The following is a 24904-nucleotide window of genomic DNA, read 5'->3' as shown; positions in this document are numbered from 1 at the left end:
GTGGCAAAAAATAACATCTCTTAGAAAACAACATCCTTGACAAACTAGGCTCTGCGTATGTGTATATAGTGTACTGTATCTCATTTCAAGTCCTCGGGCCTCGTTCCCCTTTGCATGTCTTCTCAGCACCTCTGATTCACAAGTAAATGTAAAAGATGTTGAACTAGGGGAACTGTCCTCTCTGGTTTACAAGTTTACTCATCTTTGGCTGATGCAATGATAAAAGCTTATGCACACACTTCATCTTAGCTACTTGTTTGTGCTCAGGCAGATCACTGGCTACGATATATGGCCACTGCACACAGAAAGCCCCTGAAGGCATGGCAACCAGAACATCCTTACACATTCAGTCTTATCAATGTGACTGCTTTACTTGGGGGAGAAATATGACAAAGTTATACAGTACAGCTCTAGAGCACAGATGTGCCCCAGGGAGGCAGAATATAACACTGGACACGATGTTGGTGCTTGGTGTACTGTCTATTAAAAATAAAGTGACCTCAACGTAGGTAAAAATAAAGCCAAGAAAGACAAGCCAGCGTTGTAACAGACAAGATGGCCATGCTGGCATCCCATATAATCCCAGAGGAAAGTAAGTCTTTGCCCACTTGACAACAATCACGAGACACATGTGGCTTGCAGGCAAACCCTGGCTGCTGTAGTGTAGCTTGGTTTTATTTATGTCCACAAATATTTCAAAAAAATTACAAAATACTCAAATGGAGAGAACACAGAAGTCACGATTTCTGGGTTTCTACTCTGTTTACACTGTGTTATCCCATCGCAAACTACTCATATATACATTAAGCTTCAAGATATATATAAATGTAGCAGTCAGAATGTACACTCTGCTTTAACGGTGCAGTGAAACAAGCTCAACCATGACGACATAGAACAAGAGAGACATTTCAAAAACACTAAAGCAAAATGAAGAAAATCAACTTTCCAAACAGAGGGAAAACAAGAAAAAGAGAGATTTCTTAAAGAAAAGCAGAAGGTCTGGGTTGTTTTAACAGGGCATCGAACACCGAGATGGCTTCAAACACCACTGCATGTAAAGTTGTAGTTAATCATCAGTCTGAAGTGGAAGTATTTCAGTGCTTATTTGCTGACTGAATGTGAACAAAAAATCCTCCTGTAAATTATCAGGATGCTTTTCTGGGGAAAACACAAGTTAAAAATCAATGAATAGCTTTTGAACAGACTGCAAACTTCAGCTGAAAAAAACAATACAGAGAGAGGACCATGGAAGGCTATTAGCCTGGGTTTTTTCCTTAAGAACTACAGCTAAAAGTAACAGCAAAATAGAAGGATCAGAAGAAATGGCTGAACTCCCCCAGGTTCCCAAATCACCCATGTTAAAACCAAGGAGGGAGGTTTACCTGAAATGTGCCTAATTAGACCTTTAAAGTAAGCTGAGGCACTCTCTCTGCTGAGCAGACTGTTCTTACCAACTACTCCACTGTGTGCAGAAGAAAACCGTTTCACCTGATCGCTGCAGACAGTAACTGAAGGCATTGACTGAAGACGTTACCATCCTTGATTCTAGATTGACCTCATGGTTTCCAATTCTCAGATACACTAGCTGTTCCTCCTAATGCCTTCACACACAGCTCAAACATAGCAGATGGAACTGATTTAACGCTACTGCAGTTCTTTAGCACTGAGAAATCTGGAATGAGGACAGAAAAAAAGGAAGATCAACATCAGCTGAAATAGTCCTCCCTCTTTCCTATACACTCTTTCCTAGAGTGGACCAGGAATACCCTGACAAATGTTTTTAACTGGTAAATTGATGTTAGTAACTGTCCAGCAGTAATCTTTGGGCACTGACTCTGGTTTGAGATGCATGAGGTGGACAAAGCACTGTGCATGCCATGCCTTCCATCAGGAAGTATGATTAACTACAAGCTTATCAAGCATGGCTCAGTATAGTCTTATGATACAACCATCACACTGAACAGTCTACAACAGCAGAGAGAGAGCACTCATGACTTAAAAGAGAGAACGGGGGGAAGTTATGCACCAGGAGATAAAAAATGGCCAGCAGATTCAGATGTCCATTGGTTGCATCACCCTCTGCTCTGGCAAAGAAAACCCATGGCAAAACAGGGAGATAAAAAATGAATCTGTCTAGACAGTAAAGCAGAGCTGTCTCCAGAATAATGCTCGCTGGCCTTCTGTGCATTCCTCTCCTCCCCTCCACATGGGAACTAGCCAACAGGAGTTACTCTGCACAGACCTGTTGCGCTGGGAGTCAGTAAATGTTACTGTCCATGGTTAATCCCAAAGCAGGAAGTTCCTGAGATACAGAACACTGGTGACAGTTAAAAAGTTTTTTGCTTACAAACCCAAAACTAAAACAGTCCAAGAGAATTAGAGACTGCTGTTTGCAGTACAACTTTAAGATCACGAGTGGAGTTGCCTCTTCCACTCTTCTTAAGAACATATAAAACAGAAGAGGCCAGAAAGAGCACACTCCCCAAAAGGATGCACATGCATACAAAATTCTGGCTGTACTCGTTTGAGCCATGGAACATGTTTAAAAAGAGATTTTAGAACACATTATTTCTTTTAATTTTTCCCTACATTCTAAAACCAATGTAGTTAGATTAAGTTTCAAAAGGTAACAGGAAAGAAATGTGTTATGGCCACACTGAAAATGAACCCTTGAAGGAGGCATCAAAAAGGGTAAGCAAGCTCCAAGGGACATCTGTACTGCTCAGAAACCCAACTCAACAGAAATCAGCTGCAGAACAGAGAGATGTAACACGAACAAAAAACCCCAAACAACCAAACCAACCAAGAAACCAAGAACAGAAACAGTCATTTGCAACATTATCCCTGCAACTCTCTTTAATGCTTATTGTTGACAGCAAACCAAATTTCAAGCTTTGACCCATGTGAAATTATTAATTTCCCTTTAATTAAAGGGATAATTATATATATATTTTTTATTAAAAAATCAACTCTGTATTCTGTCAATACCAGGTAGGAATTCACAATTTGTGATGTTACTGAAAATCAAGATAAATGCTTCTGGAGTTTGCGTTTTGTTTCGTTTCTCCCCTCTACCCAAAAAAAGGTTATTTACAGACTTAAAAAGCCATGCTGCAGAACTGAGCTCTCTTGAAAATTATGAAGATTTCCTACAATGTATTAAAATAAAAGTAATTCTTTTATTATTATTATAGCACTTGGATTCAGAGCTTGTTATGTCACCTACTTGCAATCCTTGTTTTTATTAAAATAGCTATAGATGCATTGAGTGTCTCTTCACGCACAGTGACTTGTGTTGTGAACCTGATTCTAGCACCTACTCAAAACAAACTAGTAAGAAACAAAGTAAAACCCCCCAAAAAACCAAGATTGCAGGAAGTTCTCTGAATATTCCACACAGTCCTGTATTTTCAATAGGCTTCTGAATACGTTGTCATGCAGGGAGACCCACACCAGTCTTGAGAAATCTTCTCTACAAATGAAACACTATGTTGATTAGTCTCTATTTGTTGGGTGGTTGTTTCTGGTTTAAATATATAAAGAAATCTTTATAAGATATTCTTTGTTTCCTTTTGTAGCTCTTATTGTATGTAAAAATGTTCCACTCCTTCCCAAGGACTGGGGTTTCCACAGCCAGCATTACAAATAAATAATTTATTACAACTGTTTGTCGCCTTCTTTCTTCAGTCGACTGAAAAGAGAAAGAAAACTCGTTTTAACACAACGAAGGAGGTGTCAGACACTTCAGAGACAGCTTTGACTTCCTGCTCACCTCACCCGCAGCCCTGAAGGGAACAGAGGTTGCAACAGGACTTGTGAGCTTTCAGCACGAAACAAGAGCCATTGTAACAGCAGCGATAAGGCTGGCTGCGGCGGGAGGAAGCGCTGACCTTTTGCTACTGCAGCACTCCTTACATGTGAGCAAGATCACTACTGCCAGCTCATCAGGCTTTAGCTTTATCTGCAGCCACAGCTTCAGGCTGACTGCTTGCCCCCGCGGCACAAGGCCAGCAGGCAATTTCAGAAAGCAGAAGCAAGGGATGAAACATCAGAGTAAAGCAGCACAAGGCAGGTGTTTAATATGCTGCTTCCTATGTATCCTTGCTACCCACAGACATGTGGAATGACCCTCACTAGGTGCTAGTGGTTTTTTCTTAGCTAACACATTCTCAGTGGCCACTGCCAAACAGGAACTAGGATGGTGTCACATAAGGCAGGAGACAAGAAGAAAGCACCGCTATCAACACCATACAGCATTCCGAGAACAACTCATGATTCATCTAGGCATTCTCAGCTGGTAATGCAGCATCCGTATTACGCACACATTTCAACTTCCTACTCCCCTTAGTAATGTCTTAAAGTTGGACTGAATTCCTCCCCTCTTCTCATTCATAAAGCTTTACCCACCCTCCTCCACTGTTCTCAAGGAAGAGAGATGTGGAAGCAGCAACAGTAGTAAGTATCACACTAAAAACCCCAATCAGACATAGTTCTGCAACGTAAGACTCAACTAATCCACACCCTGTGACAGTCATTTGGACCTAACTTCCCATCTGCTCCATCACCTACATCCAAATTAGGTCTTAGTACAGCTTCACCACCTTCCATGACTGCACCAGGACAGGAACTCAACACACAGTAAGAAAGGCACTAATTCAGGGAGCAAAAACATGCAATGTGGAGATAGACAGAGGAAGCTGTAGCACCCAAAAGCTTTCATTAGACCTCTCACCTGTAATAATCTTCCTGACTTGGTAGATGACCACCATGCATGTGAGGATGCCCATGCAACCACTGCTGCTCCATTGCCAGTCTTTGCAGCTCTGCTGACTGGGCGTGCATGGCCTGCAGTTGATGGGCTGCAGACATAGGAGGTGGAATGGCACCAGGCAGATCTCGTGGATAAGGAGTACCTAAGAGACAGTTGCCCACGTTTAGACACTTGTTTGCTATGAGGTTTGAAGAGAGTTGTCCTGTGAAGCTTTTGTGTTAGACAAACCAACCAACCTTTGGCTATAACCTATGTTACAGCTCAACTCCACCAACTCCCCTCCCAAGCAACGTGAAGACCCAGAAGATGACAGTTTAGATCAAGAGCCAACTTTTGTACAGAACCATACAATGCTCTCACCAAAGACTGGATGTCGGAGCATTTCATGCTCATGAGGTGGCTGCCCTAGCAATGGGTTGGGGATGGTCCCAGGTGGGTAGGGAAAACGTGCCAAATGGGGTCCAGCAGCTAAAGGATCCACCAGCGGGTGAACAGGTCCTGCTGAACCTTTAAAAGAAGGAAAGAAGGCAATCAAATCAACTGCTTTGGGAGATCAAAAGCCTGTTAGGCTTTGCCTAACTGGCATATAATTACAAAAAGTTTAGCTCCACCCAATTTGAAACCCACTTTTCTATCTTCAGGTGACATTTGCATACTGAACAGTCCCAACTCTTAAGGCAACAACACAGGGCTTTCCATTTCTACAAGAAATCCACCAAGCAGTAACTGAGATGGTCAACATTTAGAAAATCTTACACTAAAACTCTGTTTCTCCTTTACACACTCAAAATTGAGGGATCACTAGTAACATTTAGTACAGAAACACTTCAGCATCCTTCTGACTTTACCAGTACTACCTGATAGGCCATAAAGCTGGCCAAAACCTGTCTGCAAAAGGTGACATTGACACCACCCAGCTCATGTGAAAGCTCTGCATGTGAAGCTGTTGGTGGGTTGCAGAGGCAGCACAAATGACAGGTAACACAATTCTTCCTCAGCTGCTGTCTGGTCCAGAGCAGAGACGTGTGACCATTTCACACCCTGCTCATCCCCACTCCAAGGAGACATACCAGTTATGCACCTTAAGGCCTTACCCACCTGCAGTTACTCTGGAGCAAGAACTACTTGGGAGACACTCAGGAGACCGTAACTCAGTTTTAACCTGGCATCCAAGATTAAAACCCGATTACTTTCCAAATACACATAAGAGGGACTTAATAATGAATTGGCTTGGCTTTGCAAGCACCAGTCTCCTACTACACTGGGAGCGAGAATGTACTAGCCATGTTTTTCTCTAGACCAAGTACCTAACTTACCTGCACAGAGGTGATGACTTACCTGACACCAGTATCCTTGTACAGACACCATCTATGACAAATTTCTCCTGCTATCAATGCGATACACAAACCTGCCTCAAACTGAACCAGTTTGCAATCAGCCTCAGCCAATGTCCACAGCTGACAGCTTTGAGAATGCTGATACTCAGCACCCTCATCTACCCATAACCCACAGCCCTGCACCAATCTCACAAGACAACTGCTGATTTCCTCGCTATACAATTTGGCATCTGCAACAGCATTTGAATTCCTTCCAAATTCCAAGCAGCAGATATTCCAGCCACATTTAATGCATAGTGCTCCAAGGCAAAGTGTGCTGTATTTGCTTGCATGAACACTACTACATTTGTAACCAGCTGCACCAGAAGCTGTGCTTTAAGTACTTGGGCCTCTTTTTTCCCCTTCCTTGGCAGCTACTGCAGCTAGTGCCTCGCTTGCTGTGTCCTCTGCAGTCTGTCACCAGAAAAATCCTGCTTAGTGTCTCATCTTCCAGACTTCCAGAGGCAGAACCACATAACCTGCTTTAGAAATGAGCAAGGCATCAACTCCTTTTTGAGACTATTAAAAATTGGGGAAAAAGAATTCCACACATAAGAATACATGGCAGCTAACCCATAAATTTAGATGGCTCTTATGAGAACTGTGACAGCAAATTTCAGCTCAACTAAAGCCAGATGGTTGGCATGTCAAACGGCTCAAGAGATGAAGAAGTCCCTCTCTCCTAGCTATTTTTTCAGCTCCTCTATGGAAACAACAGCTTCAGCTCCTTTCCAGTTAGAACTTCTAACAGGCATTAGCAGTGTTACTAATTCCAGCACAGTGATGATCACTGTAGTGTTATCATCATTTACTTTATCACTGTCACTGGTTCACCCTCCAAAAATAACCTGTGTTTCAGCTATCAAAACCTTATACAGTACAGAAGGCACATTGTATACATTAAAACAGGGATTTGCTGCTTGAAATTGAGTCAGTCTGCCTGTTTCAGACCACTGCTTACAGCTCATGAGCGAGGCTTCCCAGTTACCTGCCCAGCCCAGTTCCCTGGGCTCACCTTGATGTAAGGGATCCTGCTGATGTAGATGTAAATGCGAGTGTATGTGTGAGTGTTGGTGATGGTGAGGTGTGACGTTGAACATCTGGAGCCGGGCCAGGGGGTCGTTCGTTAGCGATGCCATCCGCTCTGCATGTATCCTCTCTGCTGCCAGTCTGTCAGGGTAGCTCATTTCAGGCCGTAACTGTGGGCCTGCCAGTGCAAGTCTCTCTCTTTCAAGGGGGTTCAAACCCGGATGGAAGGAAGCAAATGGGTGAGGTCCTGCTGTTGGTGGGATAGTCAGTGCACCGTGCCTGGCAAAATGCTCCATGGGGTTAGTAGCTGGGTGCAGTGCATCCAGCTCGGGGGGCTTCACCTCAAAGCCAGGTTTCATCCTCTCTCTTAACTCCCTTTCCCGGATCTCTCGTTCCCGGATTTCCCGTTCTCGCAGCTCTCGCTCCCGAATGGTGGGATCCACATTGTAGAGGCCAGGCATATGGTAGGCCAGGAGTGGATCAGTGGGGTTCAGGGGGACAAAGAAGGGATGGTTGCGGTTTGTTGGTGACATGACGTGAGGACGGGCATATTCACTTAGTGTTCGTAAAGCAGGTGTATCCGGACCAATGTAAGGTGGTACAGCAGCTATGGTCGTCGGTGGAGGTTCAAATGAAGGTCTCATGTGTGCTGGCCCACTGAGCTGAGACTCTCCAAGTCGGCCTTCATGGGAGGAGCTGGATACCTTCTGCTGCACAGAAAGGGGGACAAGAATTTTAGCTCAACACACTTGGCTTAGAACCAGAGCAGACACAAACTGCCCTTCTGCTTCAGACTCTGAAGAGGAGGCTCCGTGACTCCTGCAGTTGTGTGATCCACTGCCATGTGGGGAACTGGATGGTGCCTAGCCTGTAGGCCAGGAGATAACTACTTTGTTAGCAGTGTGTTCTGCCTCTCCACACTCATTTGTAACCCAGAACAGACTAAACCCAAAGAAACTCATCTCCACGATACGCAAGATAACAAAGTCCACTCCTTTCACATCAGGACTTTGCATCCTGCTCTCCCCTCCCTGTACAAGAGCAGCAGAGCACTTCAGGGGAGAGCAATAAGCACAGCTTATCCACAATTGCCAAAAGACCCCTATCCCCAGAATAAAGTCCCTATACATGACACATTCCTTAATGGACAGATGCTATCTCCTGACTTTTATAATACAGAAATACACAGCTATGATTCAGATTTCTGAAATGCACGATGGAATAGACTTTTAACACGTTTTCCAGCATCAAGAATGTCTTACCAACCTACCAGTTGTGTGGGCCCAGAAGTAATCATTACTTTCCAAGAGGCCACAGAATGATGGATTAGTTTTATTGGCTCTTTATGCCAAGACCAGAGTTTGGGTCTCTCCATAAAAAAAGCTAATGAAGTTTGCTTCCAATTTAAAACCTCTTCAGATCTGCTTTTCCCAGCAGACAGCACCTGGGAGCCTGCACAGCAGTACAAGGCACACAAAGGCATCCACTGTGCCTGCACAGGGTGCTGTTCTACTGCAAGCAAACATGAGTACTTGGGCTAGTTATCCCCAGCAGCACTGGCTTCCTGCACATCACAAACAGACCGCGAGCAGAAGCTCTCCAATTCCTTTACAGAGCAGGAAGTCACAGGCAGGGCAGGAGGTGCTCATCGCAGGTTGCCTTTCACCTAAGACACGAGGCTCCTGCATTCACAAACACCTGCTTGCAGGTGCATTAAAGTGCTTCTGGGGATGTGCATTCTGCAGTCACCATCCAGGTCAGATCCCACCAGCTCCCTTACAGAGCTACAAATGAACCTACCGCAGCTCTTTCCGCTTCTCTCTCCCGCTCCCGCTCCCTCTCTCTTTCCTTCTCTTTCTCCTTTTCTCTTTCCCTCTCTTCTCTGGCTTTCTGCTCCGCTTCCCTTTTGGCCTTTTCAATGGCCTCTTCTCTCTTCTTGGCCAGTTTCGATCCTGCCAGTGGCATGAAGTATAAGTCTGCTCTTGAACATGAATTGTAGCCACGGTCCAGGTGCTTATAGAACCTGAAAGAAAGAAAAGAGAAAGAGCTTAGCCTTGGGAAAGATGCGAGAGTTTCATCATGTCAATGAAACCAAAACCAGAACCAGAGTGAGTATCTTATACAAGTGATACAAGACAAGACACTTCTACCCCCTGAAAGCCATGAGAAAATTCATTGTACCATAATACTCCACAGACAACACAGTGTAAAACCCTTCTCACATGCACAAACTGTAATGCCCTGTCTGAAACTGCACCTCTCCAGAAAAACAGAGCAAGATAACACTAGGAAGAGAGGCTGACAAGATGTGCATGTAAAATACACCCAGGTCCTACATCCTGCTTCCAAAACAAACCAGAGCACATTAAGGAAGCACTGAAGACAACCTCCATACCTGGCTGACTGACTAGCATGACTTGGTGTATCCACCACAGTAGGTTCTGGTGATGGACTCCTGGGTGGAGGGGGAGGGCTTTCTGGTTCCTCAGCTTCATCTGGGACTTCTTCTTTGATTTGAATAGGTGGCAGTGTGCAGGCTGTCACCACGGGCACGTTCCCACTGGACGCGGCCGATGTGGAGATGGAAGTCTGAAGTGGGATGCCAGGCACGGTGGGTGGCGTGGAAGTGGAGGGGCAAGAAGGAGGGGTGATGGAAGGTGGGCCTCCAGGGACAAATGGATGCTGAGAAAAGGGGGGCTGGGAGGATACCTGATGGAGTCCAGATGGGGGGTGGTTAGCGGGGGGAGGAAGGCTCTGACTCTGCGTCAGCACAGGAGGCTGGGCTTGTGAAGACTGCAGTGGCTGGCTCTGAGGCATCAGCTGCAAAGGAGGAGGGTGCGCGGATGGAGGATGATGAGTTGAGAGGGAGCTCAGAGGTTTCAAAGCAGGTGGGGGAGGCAAGTTGGAGTTCATTGAGAATGGAGAAGGGCCAGAGAGATGAGGAGGGTGCTTGTGGGATGGAGCAGTGGGGAGCTGAGGGATGGGGGTAGTAGGGGGAGGTTTGATATGAGGCATGGCCATGGGTGCAGGTGGCAAGGGCTGCTCCCGCGGAGGCTGAGCCTGCTGCAGCGAGGTTGCAGTTGGCAGGACAGGCTGCGTTACCTGGAGAGTGGAGTGAGAATGAGACGGTGCTTGTGTCTGAAGGGGAACCTGAGACTGAGATGACTGCGTGGGGAGGGAGAAGGGCTGGGAAGGGACGGGATGAGGCAGGAGGGGCTGGGCCTGCAGGCTGTGCGGGGCAGGCTGGGCCTGGCTGTGGAGCGGAGGCTGCGAGTGGGGCTGTGAGGAGGAGGCAGGGGCTGGCTGGCTCTGTGGCACGCTCAGAGGCTGCAGTGGAGGGTGAGGCGATGGCAGCCTCGGTGGGTGCAAGGCAGGCGCCTGCTGTATGTGAGAGTGAGGTGGTGGTGGTGGAGCAGGGGCCTGGGGCTGGCTGGGGGGCTGGGATGCTGATGGTGAGACCTGTGGTGGAGCCGAAGTAGCGCTTGATGCTGCTGGCAGCGATGCTGGTAACTGGGCTGAGATAGGCGGTGTGGGAGGAGGAGCCTGGCCAGAACCGCTCTGTGCCTGAAGCACTTGGGGCTGTGCCTGCAGCACTTGCTGTTGAGCAGATGAATCCGAGTCGCTCTCATTGTCTTGAGGGCTTGGGATGCTGGGTGACGTGCTCCGGTTATCCTGGTCGATGTCCTTGGGATCGCTGCTCCCTTCGTCATTGACGCTGCGGCTGTCGGAGCTCTCGCCTTCGCCCTCTCCCTCTGAAGGAGAGTTGGGCCTGCTGATCTCCTGCAGGGAGAGGGGGAAGAACCCCCACATGTGAGAGAACTGCACACAGAACATGACCAGCATGGCACAGGATGAACCCCATCACCCCAGCTGTGCAAGTGCCACCCTCCAAACCCCACAGGACTTGAAGCAACACAGGCAGCCTCGATGTCCAGAGGGAGGGTGCAGTGACAATGGAGCCAGGCTCTTTCAGGAGCGTGGCAATGGGCACAGACTGAAATACAGGAGCTTCTGCCTGAACATCAAGAAACACTTCTCCTCTATGAGGGTGACCAAGTTATGGAAGAGGCTGTGGACTCAGTACCAGTGGCACTGGTCTAACTTGCCACAAAAGGGTAAAAAATACGGATCTATATTAAAAACACTGGGGGGAGAAGATGGAAAAGAATCCAAGTGAACTCCTACATGGTTGATGTTGGTATGAAAACAAACAGTAAAAACACCTCTAGATTTACCCTGTATCATCCCACTGGTTTCAACAGAAGGAACATACTACAGTATTGGTTGCTTTCCAATCACAGATTAAGTTACAGTTTGCTGTGGCTTAAACCAATTTCATGTTGCTGGTTTGCACCCCCTCACCCTCAAACCATTCTCCTGAGAGAAAATATTCCTGTGTGAGACTCACTTGAGTTTTGGATTTTTTGGCATTGGACCTGTCAGGTTCCTCCGTGTCAGAAGCTGCCTTTTCCCGTTGCCTCTTGGAGTTCTTGAGAGGAGAAGATACCTCTTCTTTTATCTTCTGTCACAAATGAAGCAGAACACAACAGTTACCAGTGATGTACATGCAGAAGCACGTTGAGCATATGCCATCGCTAACACAAATAAAAGGAGAATTCCCATGGAGCAGGAGAACTCATCAGAAGACACCATTTAACAACAACCCCATACGCCTTTGTCCTCTGTCCAGTTACAGGCAGCAGGAGAATCTGTTCTGGAGCTGCTGCTGCATTCTGCCACCTGCCAGGAGCAGCTCCCACAAGAGCTGCATCTACATAACCCCCCCAGCCTCTCCCTCTGGAGGTCAAGAGTAGGACAGAACCCACACCAGAGCTCAGGTTTGCTTCTGCAGACAGAACCCCAAAGGGCACTTGGCACCCAAATCCTTCACACATCTCTGACACGTGGTAGTAGGAACAAGGAACACTGAGTAAAGCATTCCTCATTGTGCAGATGTGGCCTCCAGCTTTGAAAGTGAAGGAATATTTAGGAACATCTTAAACAGAGCAGTTGTCTCCAGCTATGATCAATCAAGTCCGTCAGGAACCAGAGCAGCTGGCCCAGGATACTCTTCTAAGAGCCCAGCACAGAGGATGGAGCAAGACTTTCTGCAGTAGACAGGCATAGGATAAGCCTCCTTCTACTACTCCTCAAATTTTGAAAGGGGTATTTTTACATCCCCTTAAATATAGGGCTAACAGTGAGTAGCTATTACAAGATTACTACCTTCTTTCATGGTGTAGGACAGCTTTATACATCACATAATTACCCAACTCCCAACTTTGCTACGTTCTCAGTTTTACCATGTGAAAACATGCTCCATCATCCAGTTTTAACCTGGGGGTTATTTCTAAAGACTTATTTTTAACTTGCTGCTTTTCAATTTGAACTGCTTAATGGCAAACCTTCCCACGGCATCTGCCTTTGGTTTCTTCAGGACTCTCCTGGAAAGCACTTATTTAAACACACTAAACTGTAAGCCAATACACATACAGAGAACCAGCAACAGAAGCAGCCTGAATTACTACATATTTATATGCCTTTCTACACAAAGACTGAGCACTGCTTAAAACCAATCCCTAAACTGCCTACTTGTCTCAAATAGAGCATTTCTGAGCTGTATTCTTTCCAAGCCTAATGCTTGCATTTGCATCCAAAACTGCAGGATTAATTCCTCATGACAGCAGTAAGGTTACACAGTGTTTATCACTGCACATCCTCACGTACAGGAAAAGCCTCAATCACGTTCCCCATTCAGTTTCCTGCCCACCCACATGAATTTCTAGGTCACTGCGAGATTCCCTGGCTTCCTACACCCCGAATCTCATCTCTCAGACTGCAGAGGCCTCAGGTGGCCACGTCCTAACTCAAAAGGAGAACGGGCAGCTCTTACCTTGGCAGATTTCTTCACTGAATCCGCTTTGCTGTCATTGCTGGAGGTGCTGGCGGCGCTGGGGGAGTTGCGGCCGCTGGAGCGGATGTCTTCATTGATGGGGGAGGCTCTACCATCAGGGCTGGCTGGCTGCTTCTTACGACCACTGCGTAGTGTAGACATCTGTGTTTGACAGAAACAGAAGTGCATCAAGTCACTTGTCCAACCCCTTTATATTTTACTGTCTTACATGGATGAAGCATTCCTGCTAAGAGCCCGAAAAATGAGTTAAACAGAGGCAAATCCTTAACTTCTCTACTCAAAACCATGAAGTGATTATCTTAAGCGCTGTCTGCTAGAAATGACATCATCAGAAAGACATTCCAAAGCTGCTGCTGTCTGCATGCTCAGTTGTCCTCATGACACACATGCAAGTACATTTGCAAGTGTTCATACACACAAGGGGAAAGAGGTAGGAGAGGACCATCACGTGCCACTAAAAAAGGCATTCAAGCAGTTAAAACCAGTTTCTAACCCCACAGTTTCAATGGGCTCCTGCTATAAAATAAGGAATCACGGCAGAGTGTACTTCCATAGTTAATGCTGTTATCACAAGGATAGAGAGGGGAGGGCAAGGAAAAGAAGTATCTGTTGCTTTCTATCAGCCAAAACCCACAGAAAGCATCAGATTAACCAGAGCTGCTGTCAAAGTTCTCACAGGTCACTTGTACACACGAGGCTCCCAGCATTTCACCCCAGTGAACACTGGGACAGAGCACAAACCACAGCAGCAAACAACAGTTGAGGAGACCCCATGATGAGCATTTCAGCCTTTAAAATAAGCCCAAGGGCTTACCTCTGACAGGATCCAGCTGGAAGGAGCACATGTACCAGTACAAAACCCAGAATGACTGGTCAAGTTTATCATGACAGTTTACTGCCAGTTGTTGAAAATATGAAGGCAAGATTGACTGGACTTGTGTAAGAGACATTTCAGCTCCTTTTCCCAAAGCAAGCCTCCAGCTCAGCAAACCCCACACTCCCATACACAAACACAGCAGCAGGCACACACCATGGCCAACAATTAAGACGGAGAAAGCATCATATTTGGAGTCTGATCCCCTTTTCCAGGCAACCCCTTCCCTTTACAGAAGGAGCTGCAATGCAAAGTGTTAACCTACCGAGCCTCGACTCCTCCTTGTCCTCATGCTATGCTTTCCACTAAGTCCATCATCTTCCTCTTTGACAGGCTTAAACATAAAGGGTGGAGGGTCCACGGGCTTCTCAATGGGTGGCAGCTCTCCGTACTTCTTGAAGTGAATGCGACAATCAGTGCACAGTAAGATGTTCTCTCGGCCACCGTGGTGCCAGTCCTTGGAGGCTTGGGGCAGGAAAAGCAACAGCTTAGAGACACGATGGAGCAGACACTCAGCACAAACACACTGCAGCATTCAAAAAGCAGCTGCAAAGCTGCAGAAATCTCTGGAACACTCTGCCCTGTCCCAGTGCACATCTTCAATAATATTCAGTTTACAAACTGTTTATTAAGCAACTACAACTTTGAACACAAAGAATGAATGAAGCCTTATCTGCTCTACCTGGGTGCTGACAGGCAGCTCCTGTTCTCCAAAGCTGTGGTTTCTTCACGTGAAGTGAGCTATGAACTCCTCATTTCCTTCCCTATTTTGGGGTTTCACACTTCCATAGAATCCCAGACTGGTTTGTGCTGGAAGGGACCTTAAAGCTCATCCAGCTCCAACTCCCTGCCACAGGCAGGGACACCTTCCACTACAGCAGGTTGCTCCAAGCCCCGTCTAACCTGGCCCCAAGACTTCCAGGGATGGAGCACTCACAGTTTCCTTGGGTAGCCTGTTCCAGTGTCTCACCCCTCTAACAGTAAAGAACTTCTTCCTTATAGCCAACCTACTATGCCATGCATACACTCAAATACCAGACAACCTTCTGGAATACCCACAGGAATGCAGAAGAGATTCAATGCAGGATAAAGAAGTGTTGTGTGTGACAGTCACAGTCCACTGTTGATTTGCTATATCACAATTTAATTATATATGTTATGGATTACGTAGATTTCTTCCTGTACAAGCATCTACCTCTGAGAAGTCTCTTTTGTCACTGCAGTATTAATCTGCAATGGCAAAGCATTTTGCTGGGAATGCTGCACATTTCAGCTGATTCAACCCCACAGTTCTGCACAGCTGTACATGCAAACGAACTACTCTTGCTTGACTGAACCTGCATTAAATAGGCAGCAGCAGAAGGGCAGAAATACAGCAATGAATCAGGTGCATACTGGTGGTGAAGCAGTGCCGACAGGCGTAGCCCTTCAGTTCCTGCTCGCTGTCCTCGCTGTCAAAGTCATCTTCACTGGCCGAGCTCAAGTCCACTGCAGAGGCAAAGAACAAGGGAAGAAGAGGAAAATGGAACATAAAAACTCAGCAGGATTTTCTCTTTCCTCCTACTTGGCTACAATAACCATTATCTGGTGATTTCCTGCAACCGCCTTGCCTTGGATGGCTGTTTGCAAACCACATCAGACTAAGGGAGGATTCCAGGAATGCACCAAGTGATACAATTCACACAACTTCTGATTCAGTACATGGTGGTTTCCCAGCTGTCATTCAAATACTGTTCAGGCTTAGAGAGGCTGTGCTCCAAAAGCACAATTTGCAAGAGAAAGGAGGTTTCTCTCTAGTATCTGGTCAAATTTCAAAGCAAGTATTCTGTATCTAAATCCTACTTTGCTAGAGTCCATGGACAGAACCTGTGGTGGCTTTTCTAGTTTCTGTTCTGTTTCTAGACTCCTAAATCAGATGGTCACTGCTGTTCCATTCTGTTAGTGGCTATATGTGATTTGTGGGTGGAAGAAACAACACCTAGATGTAATCTATCAAGCATCACCTAGATGTAATGTACCTGTTTGAAAACCAAGCTGTGATTCTTGTGGAGGAGAGACACTGCAAGGATACTACCAGCTTCCAATCCTTACTGCAAGGCTCCTTAAGAGTTAACATGTCCAAACTTACATTTCAAGTATGTCATGTTTCAAAGACATGGAGAATATGGACAGGGTCACTTCCCTTTGTGGCCAACTGCAAGGCTGTGAGCTAAAAAGCCCCATCCAAACCACAGAAAATCTGCAGACACGACAGAAACTGGATCTCCTCTCATCTTCTAAACAAGCTCAGGAGTAAATCTTGCTCCCTGAGCACTGCATTTTGAGCACAGCCACTATAAATTAACAGGGTAACAGGTCTGTAATTTGTCACCAGCAGAAAGCCCTGTGGCTCCTTCTGTTCACATCTTTAATTAGAGAAGTCCTCGATGCAAGAATACTGTTGTTCTAAAGGTTGCAAGGGGGGGTTTTGTAATACATGCAGGTTAGAGGGAGGGATTTACAGTACTTGCCATTAGCCTTAGTCATCAACTCATTACCCTTCAAATTAACAGAGGGTCCCATTCACCAACAGTAGCTGCAAGCATCACCATGGTTTCTACATTAAGTCTTGCAGGTGTTTAAGCCCTGACTGCAGAATTAACACCAGGCTAGAACTTGCTTTCTTTTACTAAACTGATTTGTATTCCCATCCTGCAGTCGGATCCATATGGATGGGTCCTTCCAGCCACATGTGCTCTGAAGTGCTGAGTATCTTGGATTGAGCTGCGGAGTCAGGATCCTCACTCCTTGTGCACACAGAAATCAGTGATGAATCCCACCAATTCCAGCAAGGCAAAGCTAACAGCCCTTGCTTACCACCTCCCCACTACCCTCTCCAGAATTCCCTGTACTGCCTGCTCACCATATCCTCCACCTCCCCCAGATTAGTCAGAGTCTGACAATTCCTGCCTTTACACAGTCATTTTTCTTTAGGAGGCACATGAAATGTGCTGGGTTTAGTCCATAGAAAGTCTTAAATCTCACAGGGAACACAAGCCTTTTCCATAAGGATAAAGGTTTACACATCCATATGGGCACTGCTAATCACAACCCTTTGTGAAGCAGGGCATTAACTGGTTTGGATAACTATTCTTTGTTTAGACACTTCTGCTTCAGTCAAGGGTGCACCTTCCAAGATGCGTTAAGATACAACAGGCCTGGCTGCAGCACACAGTTTGAGATCAAGGAGGAGGCATGGATCACCAAGGAAGGATGAAAGGGACATCCTTCCAAAGGGATGAAGCACTTCCTTCTTTTTGCATTTTCTAACTCCAATTGCTGTAATAAGCCTGGAGAAAACACACCACAAACCCAAGAAATGAATAGGGAAATTCAGTAGCGGGGCAACATTTCCACCCTTGCAGGATGCTTTTATGTTTCAAGGACTGCACAAAGCATTTGGTGATCAAAGATGCCTACCACATTCCAGCAATGGTAGAGGAACAGGAGAGGGCAAGTGCCTTAACTCCCATTTCCTTGCTTCAGTCACTCCAAGGTACAGCACCATTACATTACTGTTGGTCCCTGCATCTAGCAAAGATAAATGCATTGCTTGTTGCTTCCACTTACAGAATTCACTGGAGGGGGGCCTGGAGGGAGTGTTGACTGGAGTGGAAGCAGTTCGAGTTTTAATTCTCCGAAACACAGCCTGCCTCCGATGCCTACGGTGGGCTCGAGAACTCGCTGCTTCAGGGGTTTTCTTCCAATAGTAATAGAAGGTGATTAGTTCTCCCTGCGAATACAGAAGGAGTATGTTAGAGGGGCATGCAAATCTGACTCGTCAGCCTTTTTTGCCTCCCTTTTGCTGTCTGTAGGAAGCTCCAATGATGTGTTTCAGCCAGACAAAGGAATTCTTTAGATAAGACAGGAAAAACAGAAAACCCTCATTATTTTTCTCTTTGCTTTTGCAGGGGGGAGCAGGAAGTACACAGATGCTCCCTCAGTCCTCCCCTCGGCCCCTAGGAAGGAAAAGAGGTTGGGTAGTGTGAATCCAGCTGGATGCTGGGGTGATTCGGGGAGAGGACCCTTGCCTTGCTGCCAGTGTCCCATTGACACCACTGTACAGCTCAGGAGCTGTGTCCAGAGGCATCACCTTCCAGTGACAACAAATAACTGGTGTAAGCCCTCTGGTGTTTACAGGCAGGATGAGGATCAGTTCAAACAGACACTGCCATTTTGTCAGCCTCCACTGCAACATCCCCATTGAAGACCGCATTCAACAAGGAGTCTCTAACCATAACCCATCCCTGCTACCGTAAATCGTGTTTTAATTTAAATATAGAGGCCCACATCTAAATTAATTAAGCAGTTAAAAGAGCACACCTAGAGAAATGAGTGATAATTTCACAGCATAATGAAGCTGGCTGACGTTCAAACACTGGAGCAGCTGCCATTCAAGCTAGCGGATGCACTGCCGAACCAAAGAACAGCATGTGGTTTTAATCTCTTTTCTCTTCCTTTGAAACCCCATCATTTCCTGGCGACTTGTCTGCCTCTAAGGTAAAAGGTGTTGTTTTCTTTTAAGTTGCAAGAGAAAAAAATGAAGAAGTTCTAAACTAGGCCCTTGGAAAAAGAAAATCAACATCAGAACAAACATACCTGAATTGCCCACAAAAAGGGCTGCTTTGAACTGTGTTTTATGTGATCAAACAAGGTAACCTCAGCCTGCTCCCTCTGTGGGGAAATCCTGCAGCCCAGGCTCAGGGCAGATCACTCAGTTAACTCTAATAAAGACACTCCCTTCATCTAAACTCTCCCAAGGGCCTCAAACAAGCAATTACAGCCACAACTAATACCCGCACCACTGAAACACTCCAAAGACAAAAGGAGGATGTTGTTCTAGGCATTAACTGCCAACGTTTAAGACACTTAAAGAGTTTTACCAGTGCTTAATTTAAAAACAGAATCACCACAAAAAGAATTTAACCACAGCTTTGATTTCTGGCAATAGACAGAATAGATGCATTTTGAACCTGCACTGCTACAGACTGGGAGCGATGTCACTGATCTGCTACTGCAGATGTGAACATTATCCACACCAAACCCTCTTCAGAAGTACTGGGTGAGGAGGAATAAGGAGTGAGCAGAATCACTGCATCACCATAGGCTGGTTTGGGTTGAAGGGACCTTAAACCTCATCCAGTTCCAACTCCTGCCACGGGCAGGGACCCCTTCCACTGGAGCAGCTGCTCCAAGCCCCTGTGTCCAACCTGGCCTTGAGCACTGCCAGGGATGGGGCAGCCACAGCTTCTCTGGGCACCCTGTGCCAGCGCCTCAGCACCCTCACAGGGAACAGCTTCTGCCTCAGAGCTCAGCTCAGTCTCCCCTCGGGCAGGTTCAAGCCATTCCCCTTGTCCTGTCCCTACATCCCTTGTCCCAAGCCCCTCTCCAGCTTTCCTGCAGCCCCTTTAGGCACTGGAGCTGCTCTCAGGTCTCCCCTTCAGGAGCCTTCTCTTGTCCAGGCTGCCCCAGCCCAGCTCTCTCAGCCTGGCTGCATAGGAGAGATCATCACCTACAATTGTTGCTTCTAAAGAACAAAAGCCCTAAACCCCAACCCAACCAACCCCGCAAAATCAAAGCCCAAACTCTTTCCTGAATAGAATCTCAAAGCAAGGCCGGGTGCAGGCTGGAGATGAGCATTCCAGCTATGCTAGCCCTGGGAAGAACAGCGTGTTCTGACACCCAGTGGCCTGCTCTGCTGCTGCGTGTTTGCTTTAGAAATGCCATTTTGCTTGGAGTCCATTAAGTGGGCTCAAAGTCCATGGGGCACAACTGTTTGTCAAGCAGTGTTATGACCTGCGCCAGAAGCTCATGCAAATGCTTTTCAGAGGTAAAAAGTCTCCTGCAAACAAAACCAGCTGCATTTTACCTATAAATTCATTTCTATCAAAGCTGAAGTGTCAGCACCAGGAACAAGTAAATCCCATGTCTTTGTGTCAGGGAATTAATGTGTCCCGTGACACATGGCAATGGCAGAGAGCAAACCAATCTGCTTTCCTCCCATCGTAAAATGGGCACCTATTTGAGCTCTATTTACACACTGCAAACCCATCAGGTCCAGAGGCAAGGTGAACAGCTTACACATGCACTGTGTAATAAACCACACTTAAAGAAGAAATGGTGTCTATCATAAGAAATACTAAGTTAATGATCATAATGCTTCTGAGAGCCTCCTAAACCTGCTGTCATGACTGCATCAAATTGAAATAGAAGTTTATTTAACAACTAATTTCCCCCAATCTATGAGATCTGTCTATATTAAGGGACTAAAGGAGATTCTGCACTTCAAATTCATCACCAGGCTGCACAGCTCCATGACTCAGTAAATGACTCAACTGACAAAGATAGACAAGAACAAGTCAGAGACAACACATACACAGAGAACACTGATGCTGCATGCACACAGATGTATCCTACACTGAAAAAATTCCATGCCGGATCTTCCAGCTGCCTGGCTATCTAATATTATATTGTCTACCAAAGGGATTAAATGCTGAAGTGGAGTGAGTCGGGAAGGATTAGAAACAGCATACTGGTGACCGCATGGGGGGCAGAAGCCAGAGCACAAAGGAGTAAGTCAGGAGAGCTTTGGTTCTGCAGACAGGGAGTAAAAGCAGCCTCCAGCTCCACCGCAAGTGAAGTCAAGCAAACTTTAATCAAACATGCAGAGCGTGTGCTGCCGAAACCCATCGCACATAAATCCAGGGAACAAAAGCTGCTGCAGAAATCAATAGCCCACTGAAACATTAACACTGGCAAGCATTGATCAAAGGGCCCTTTTACAAAAGGCAGCCTTGCATATTAGCTGCTCGTTTTGCTTGCAAGCAAGCAGAAAAGCATAAACGCTGCTGACATGAATGGCCTATAATGATCATTTTGTTGCCACAAGGTCTTGCAGTCAACACATCCCTGCTGCCGAGAGCACAGGCACTCACTGGGAGCAGCTGCTCCGAATGGGGTTGTCTGGGTAGCAGGTCTGCACCCAGGGGAACAGCCCTCACTAACAACTTGCAGGTGTATTGGATGTCTCCTTTGAAGGTTTTTGTGCCAGAAACCGGGTATTGCTGGCAACATCTGCACTAAAATCACAGCAGATGAAGCAGAGCCACTCAGCATCTGATGATATCCCCTTCACTTCCGAACTTCAGAGATAAAGGAAGGAAGGGGTGAGAACTACAGCTACTGCCTGTGGTGAGGTCTCTGCCTGATTTTATAGGGCTGCATGTACATGGATGACCCCAATGCAAACACAAATGAGAAACATGAGTGTTCAATGAAGCAGTCCCTCGGAGCACACACAAACCCATTCCTCAGCAAAGCTCCCGGTCTAATGAATCAGAGCAGTCACCACATTCCAGATGTTTGGAGGTAACACAGCCAGTACTGAGGCAACCTTCCAGCAGGAAGCGTTTCCATGTCCAAATCACTGCTCCTTTCATCAAAGGCATGAATGCCTCCTGTCCCTGAAACCCACCTTACCTCTCACGCCCCGATACTGCTGTTGCTGACACAACTGTCCACTGATGTCACTCACCAATAGAAGGCAAGACCCATACATATAGTCCAAAACCACCCTGCAAATGAGCAACTCTCATTCCTGTACTGTGCCACATCCAAGAAAAGATGCTTTTAGTGCCCTTCTGGACCAACTCCATCAGGAAACAGCTTTTACATCAGCGTGGGTAGAAGATTCATTTCTCTCCCAGTCTGCTTAGCTGCTCATAGTAACAGCCTCACCTCCACTTGATGCACCACCACCTCTCTTCTGCAAACACAACTCCATTTTGCTATGTTAACATCTGATTAAACTTGTATTTAGCAGCAGGATCTGGTGGAGCCTGGTTAGTGCTAGGCTGCATTTTAACCCAGAAAGCAGCGCAGTTCTGAGTAGATGCATTATCTGAGCAACCTACTCCAGTGGAAGGTGTCCCTGCCCATGGCAGGGGCTGGAACTGGATGATCTTTATAGGTCCCTTCCAGGCTAAACCAGGCTGTGACTCTCTTACCCCTCCCACCAGGTGCACCCACTGCTCTCACCCATATTGTTTTGCATCCCTATCAAGCTCTCCAAGCCGTATCTCAGAACACCAGGACAAGGCCTTACTAACAACTCTTCCATAGCCTCAACAAACCAACAAGAGCTCCAGCCAGGGCTGCATGTCCTGTTTTCTCACTTCTTATCAGTAGTTTTCAAATGGAAAGTACACAACACAAGCTGTGCCCCAGGTTTGTGTTTAGTCTTGCCTTAGGTACACAGAGGATTAACACTGTGTGCACTGCTGGGTTTGAGAGGTTCTGCCAGCCCTGCTTTCAGCAGGCGCTGCTCCTATGGAAGCCAATCACACAAACACATCAACTTACCTTCAAGTATCTGTTATGCTATAACAGAGTGAGCAAACATAATAATTGCTGTTTAATTTCCCCAGAGCCTTGCTCTGCCAGGGAGAAAAAACCTATCTCACAGGGGAGGGGAATAGCTTTACAGTAATTAAACATGAAAGGTAAATGACAACTCTCTTCAGTGGCTATAAACCAGTCATGGCAGAGCACAGGGGAACAGCTTGTCCAGCTGTGGCCTTAATGAATTCACCACCTTCCTGGAATGCATCAAGATTTTATTAAGCCAACTCAATTTCGTTAATGCTCCCTATTAGTGAAGTCCTGTCATAAACCCACTGTCCCCAGGCCTCCCTCCTTCACTGAACCCCCTGGCTTCAGCAGTCTTGGTCCCAACAAAGGGACAGCAAGGAGACAGACTACATGTGCAAAGCTGTGCAGAGTGGGAGCTTTACAGCACACCCCTTCTGTACAGCCCAGGGTACCCGCCTGTCACCCCCAGGTTTCTTCCTGGGACTGCACAGAATGAACCAGAATATTGCCACAGACTGTTTGACTTGGAGCTACAACTGAAGGTATCAGCCCCTTGATCACACATCTCCCTGCCCGAAAGCTGCTTATGTAAGAGGCACAGATGTATGCAAACAGGGTAGTGCAAGCACACCTTCAGATTCACCAAATCCTTCAATCTCTGCTTATGGGGTAGAGGCAAGATGCCCCCATCCCTGGCAGTGTTCAAGGCCAGGCTGGATGGGGTTTGGAGCAACTTGCTCTAGTGTGAAGTGCCCCTGCCCATGGCAGGGGTTGGAACTGGAGGAGCTTTCAGGTCCCTTCCAAGACAAACCATTCCGTGATCCTATGAAACAAATCCTCTGACCTGAGCAACACATCCTACCATATCCAGACAGGAATGGGACAGTGTCTATTCTTGTGATGAACAAATATCCAGAGGGAGAACTGGGACCTCTTTTCCTGATGTGAACAAGTACTGAAAGCAGGCAGCAGGGAAGAGGAAGAGCAGACTGAGCAGCCCAGGAAAGTTGAAGCAAGGTGGTTTTACCATGTTAAGTGTGGTCTCCGTGCCTCTGCCAGCTCTGACAAATAGGTTTGCACATGCTCTAAGTAGGCAGTAAGTTCAGTCGCACTGATTCATGCCCACCTTGGGTGCACAGGAATGCTGCAGGATCTGAAACATCACTGACATTGGAAGAGAGGCTTTTAAAACTCAAGCAGTATTTTACTAATGCTACAAAAACAACACCCCACATTAAATACTGTGGGATGCTCCCTAAGGAACATCCTGCAGGTCTCAATTCTCCAGTGTGTTTTACAAGCATAGGTGTTTTATCTAGCTGTTCCTCTAGCCATTTGTTATCTTCTGGATGGCAAGTCTTCTCTCTGTGGTCTCTGCTAAGAGCTTTAGGAGACTGGCTGTCCTAATGTTCTGTTTCCTTGTTCTAACTGCTTTCAGTTCTTATTTGAACCTCCCTGCAGAACAGGTTGGCCAAGTGGGAATCAAACCAGGAGATAGGTGTGTAAGAAACCCAGGTGAACTCCCTGGCTTTATGCTGTCAATTTACTCCCAGTACAGGAAGAATCACAGAATATCCTGGGATCCAGCTGAGGCTCCATCTGTATCCTCTGGATTTCATTTTCTTATGGAAAAAGCCTGCATTGGGATACAGCTCTATGCTTTGTAATAGTTGGTGATATATGAGTGCTGCCACCCTGCCCAGTCCTTTACAGACCTGAAGAAGAGCAAGCTTCTATCTCCCCCAGATCGTGCTTTCATTTCATAGGCACAGGCCTATGGTACAACAGGTCCTTAGAGACCTGTGTCACTGCTGATAGTGCTGAACAAGTCTGGGACCTGAAGATTTCACTCCAAAGCTCCTCAAGCAGTGAAACCAATGTTGCCATTACGTTACCTGAACACACAGATCACTCCTGTAAGCGTCTCCAGAGACTGCATTTGTCCTCCTTACAAACCATAGTAGTAAATACATCGATATGAATAGGTGAGCACAAACTAAATCCAGCTCTTACAACAAAGTTACCCATGGGAACTGGAAGTGGTGGAAGACAAAGAGAAATGGCATCACTGCTAGAAAAGAGCCAATGAGCAGGGACCCCAAAGCAGGGATTAAAAGGAAAGATCTACCATAGGACATGAGGAATGTCCCATTTGAAACAAGCATTTCTCTGCAGTAACACAGCAACACTCAGCCACTGCAGAGCATCTTCCACTTGATGACAAAGCCAATGAAGTATTCACACATTCAGTCTCAACACATCCTTTTAAACAAAGAGATTTATAAACTGGCCAGGATCAGTGCAATTGTACTGCTTAACCTCAAATATGGGAGCAGCTCCACCAGTGACAGTTTGGGTTTAGAATTACTTCATAGTTCAAAACCAGGCTGCCTGGATCAGCCTCTCCACCCCCTTAAAGCACAGCACCGGCTGACTGCTCCTCAGCTTTCCTTTGCCCTCAGTATAAGCTGCTTTCCCTTTCAACTGAATATTCCTGTTTCACTTGATTGTATGGGTTTAGCAAACCACAG

At 46.4% G+C, this 24904-nt stretch overlaps 1 protein-coding gene across 5 annotated transcripts in view; it reads right to left on the bottom strand.

Moving 5' to 3' along the window:
* Nucleotides 1-636: 636 nt before the first annotated feature.
* LOC101868407 (arginine-glutamic acid dipeptide repeats protein) overlaps nt 637-24904 on the bottom strand; it is a 223918-nt gene continuing 199650 nt past the window's right edge. For 3 of the 5 annotated variants that reach the window (XM_034068167.1, XM_034068168.1, XM_034068171.1), the window contains 11 exons: nt 17574-17736; nt 15360-15452; nt 14230-14429; nt 13070-13231; nt 11585-11698; nt 9572-10956; nt 8977-9199; nt 7163-7886; nt 5132-5278; nt 4733-4913; nt 637-3691 (listed from right to left, as the gene is read on the bottom strand). In XM_034068167.1, the coding sequence (XP_033924058.1) occupies nt 3658-3691; nt 4733-4913; nt 5132-5278; nt 7163-7886; nt 8977-9199; nt 9572-10956; nt 11585-11698; nt 13070-13231; nt 14230-14429; nt 15360-15452; nt 17574-17736 (3426 nt within the window). In that variant the 3' untranslated portion in view covers nt 637-3657. The remainder of the gene's footprint in view (nt 3692-4732; nt 4914-5131; nt 5279-7162; nt 7887-8976; nt 9200-9571; nt 10957-11584; nt 11699-13069; nt 13232-14229; nt 14430-15359; nt 15453-17573; nt 17737-24904) is intronic. The other 2 variants (XM_034068169.1, XM_034068170.1) reach the window with 2 other exon arrangements.

The sequence above is a fragment of the Melopsittacus undulatus genome, chromosome 12, assembly GCF_012275295.1.
Source record: "Melopsittacus undulatus isolate bMelUnd1 chromosome 12, bMelUnd1.mat.Z, whole genome shotgun sequence".
In the NCBI taxonomy this organism is placed as follows: Eukaryota; Metazoa; Chordata; class Aves; order Psittaciformes; family Psittaculidae; genus Melopsittacus; species Melopsittacus undulatus.
The sequence above is the reverse complement of the archived record's forward strand: the minus strand, read 5'-3'. Positions and strand labels throughout refer to the sequence as shown.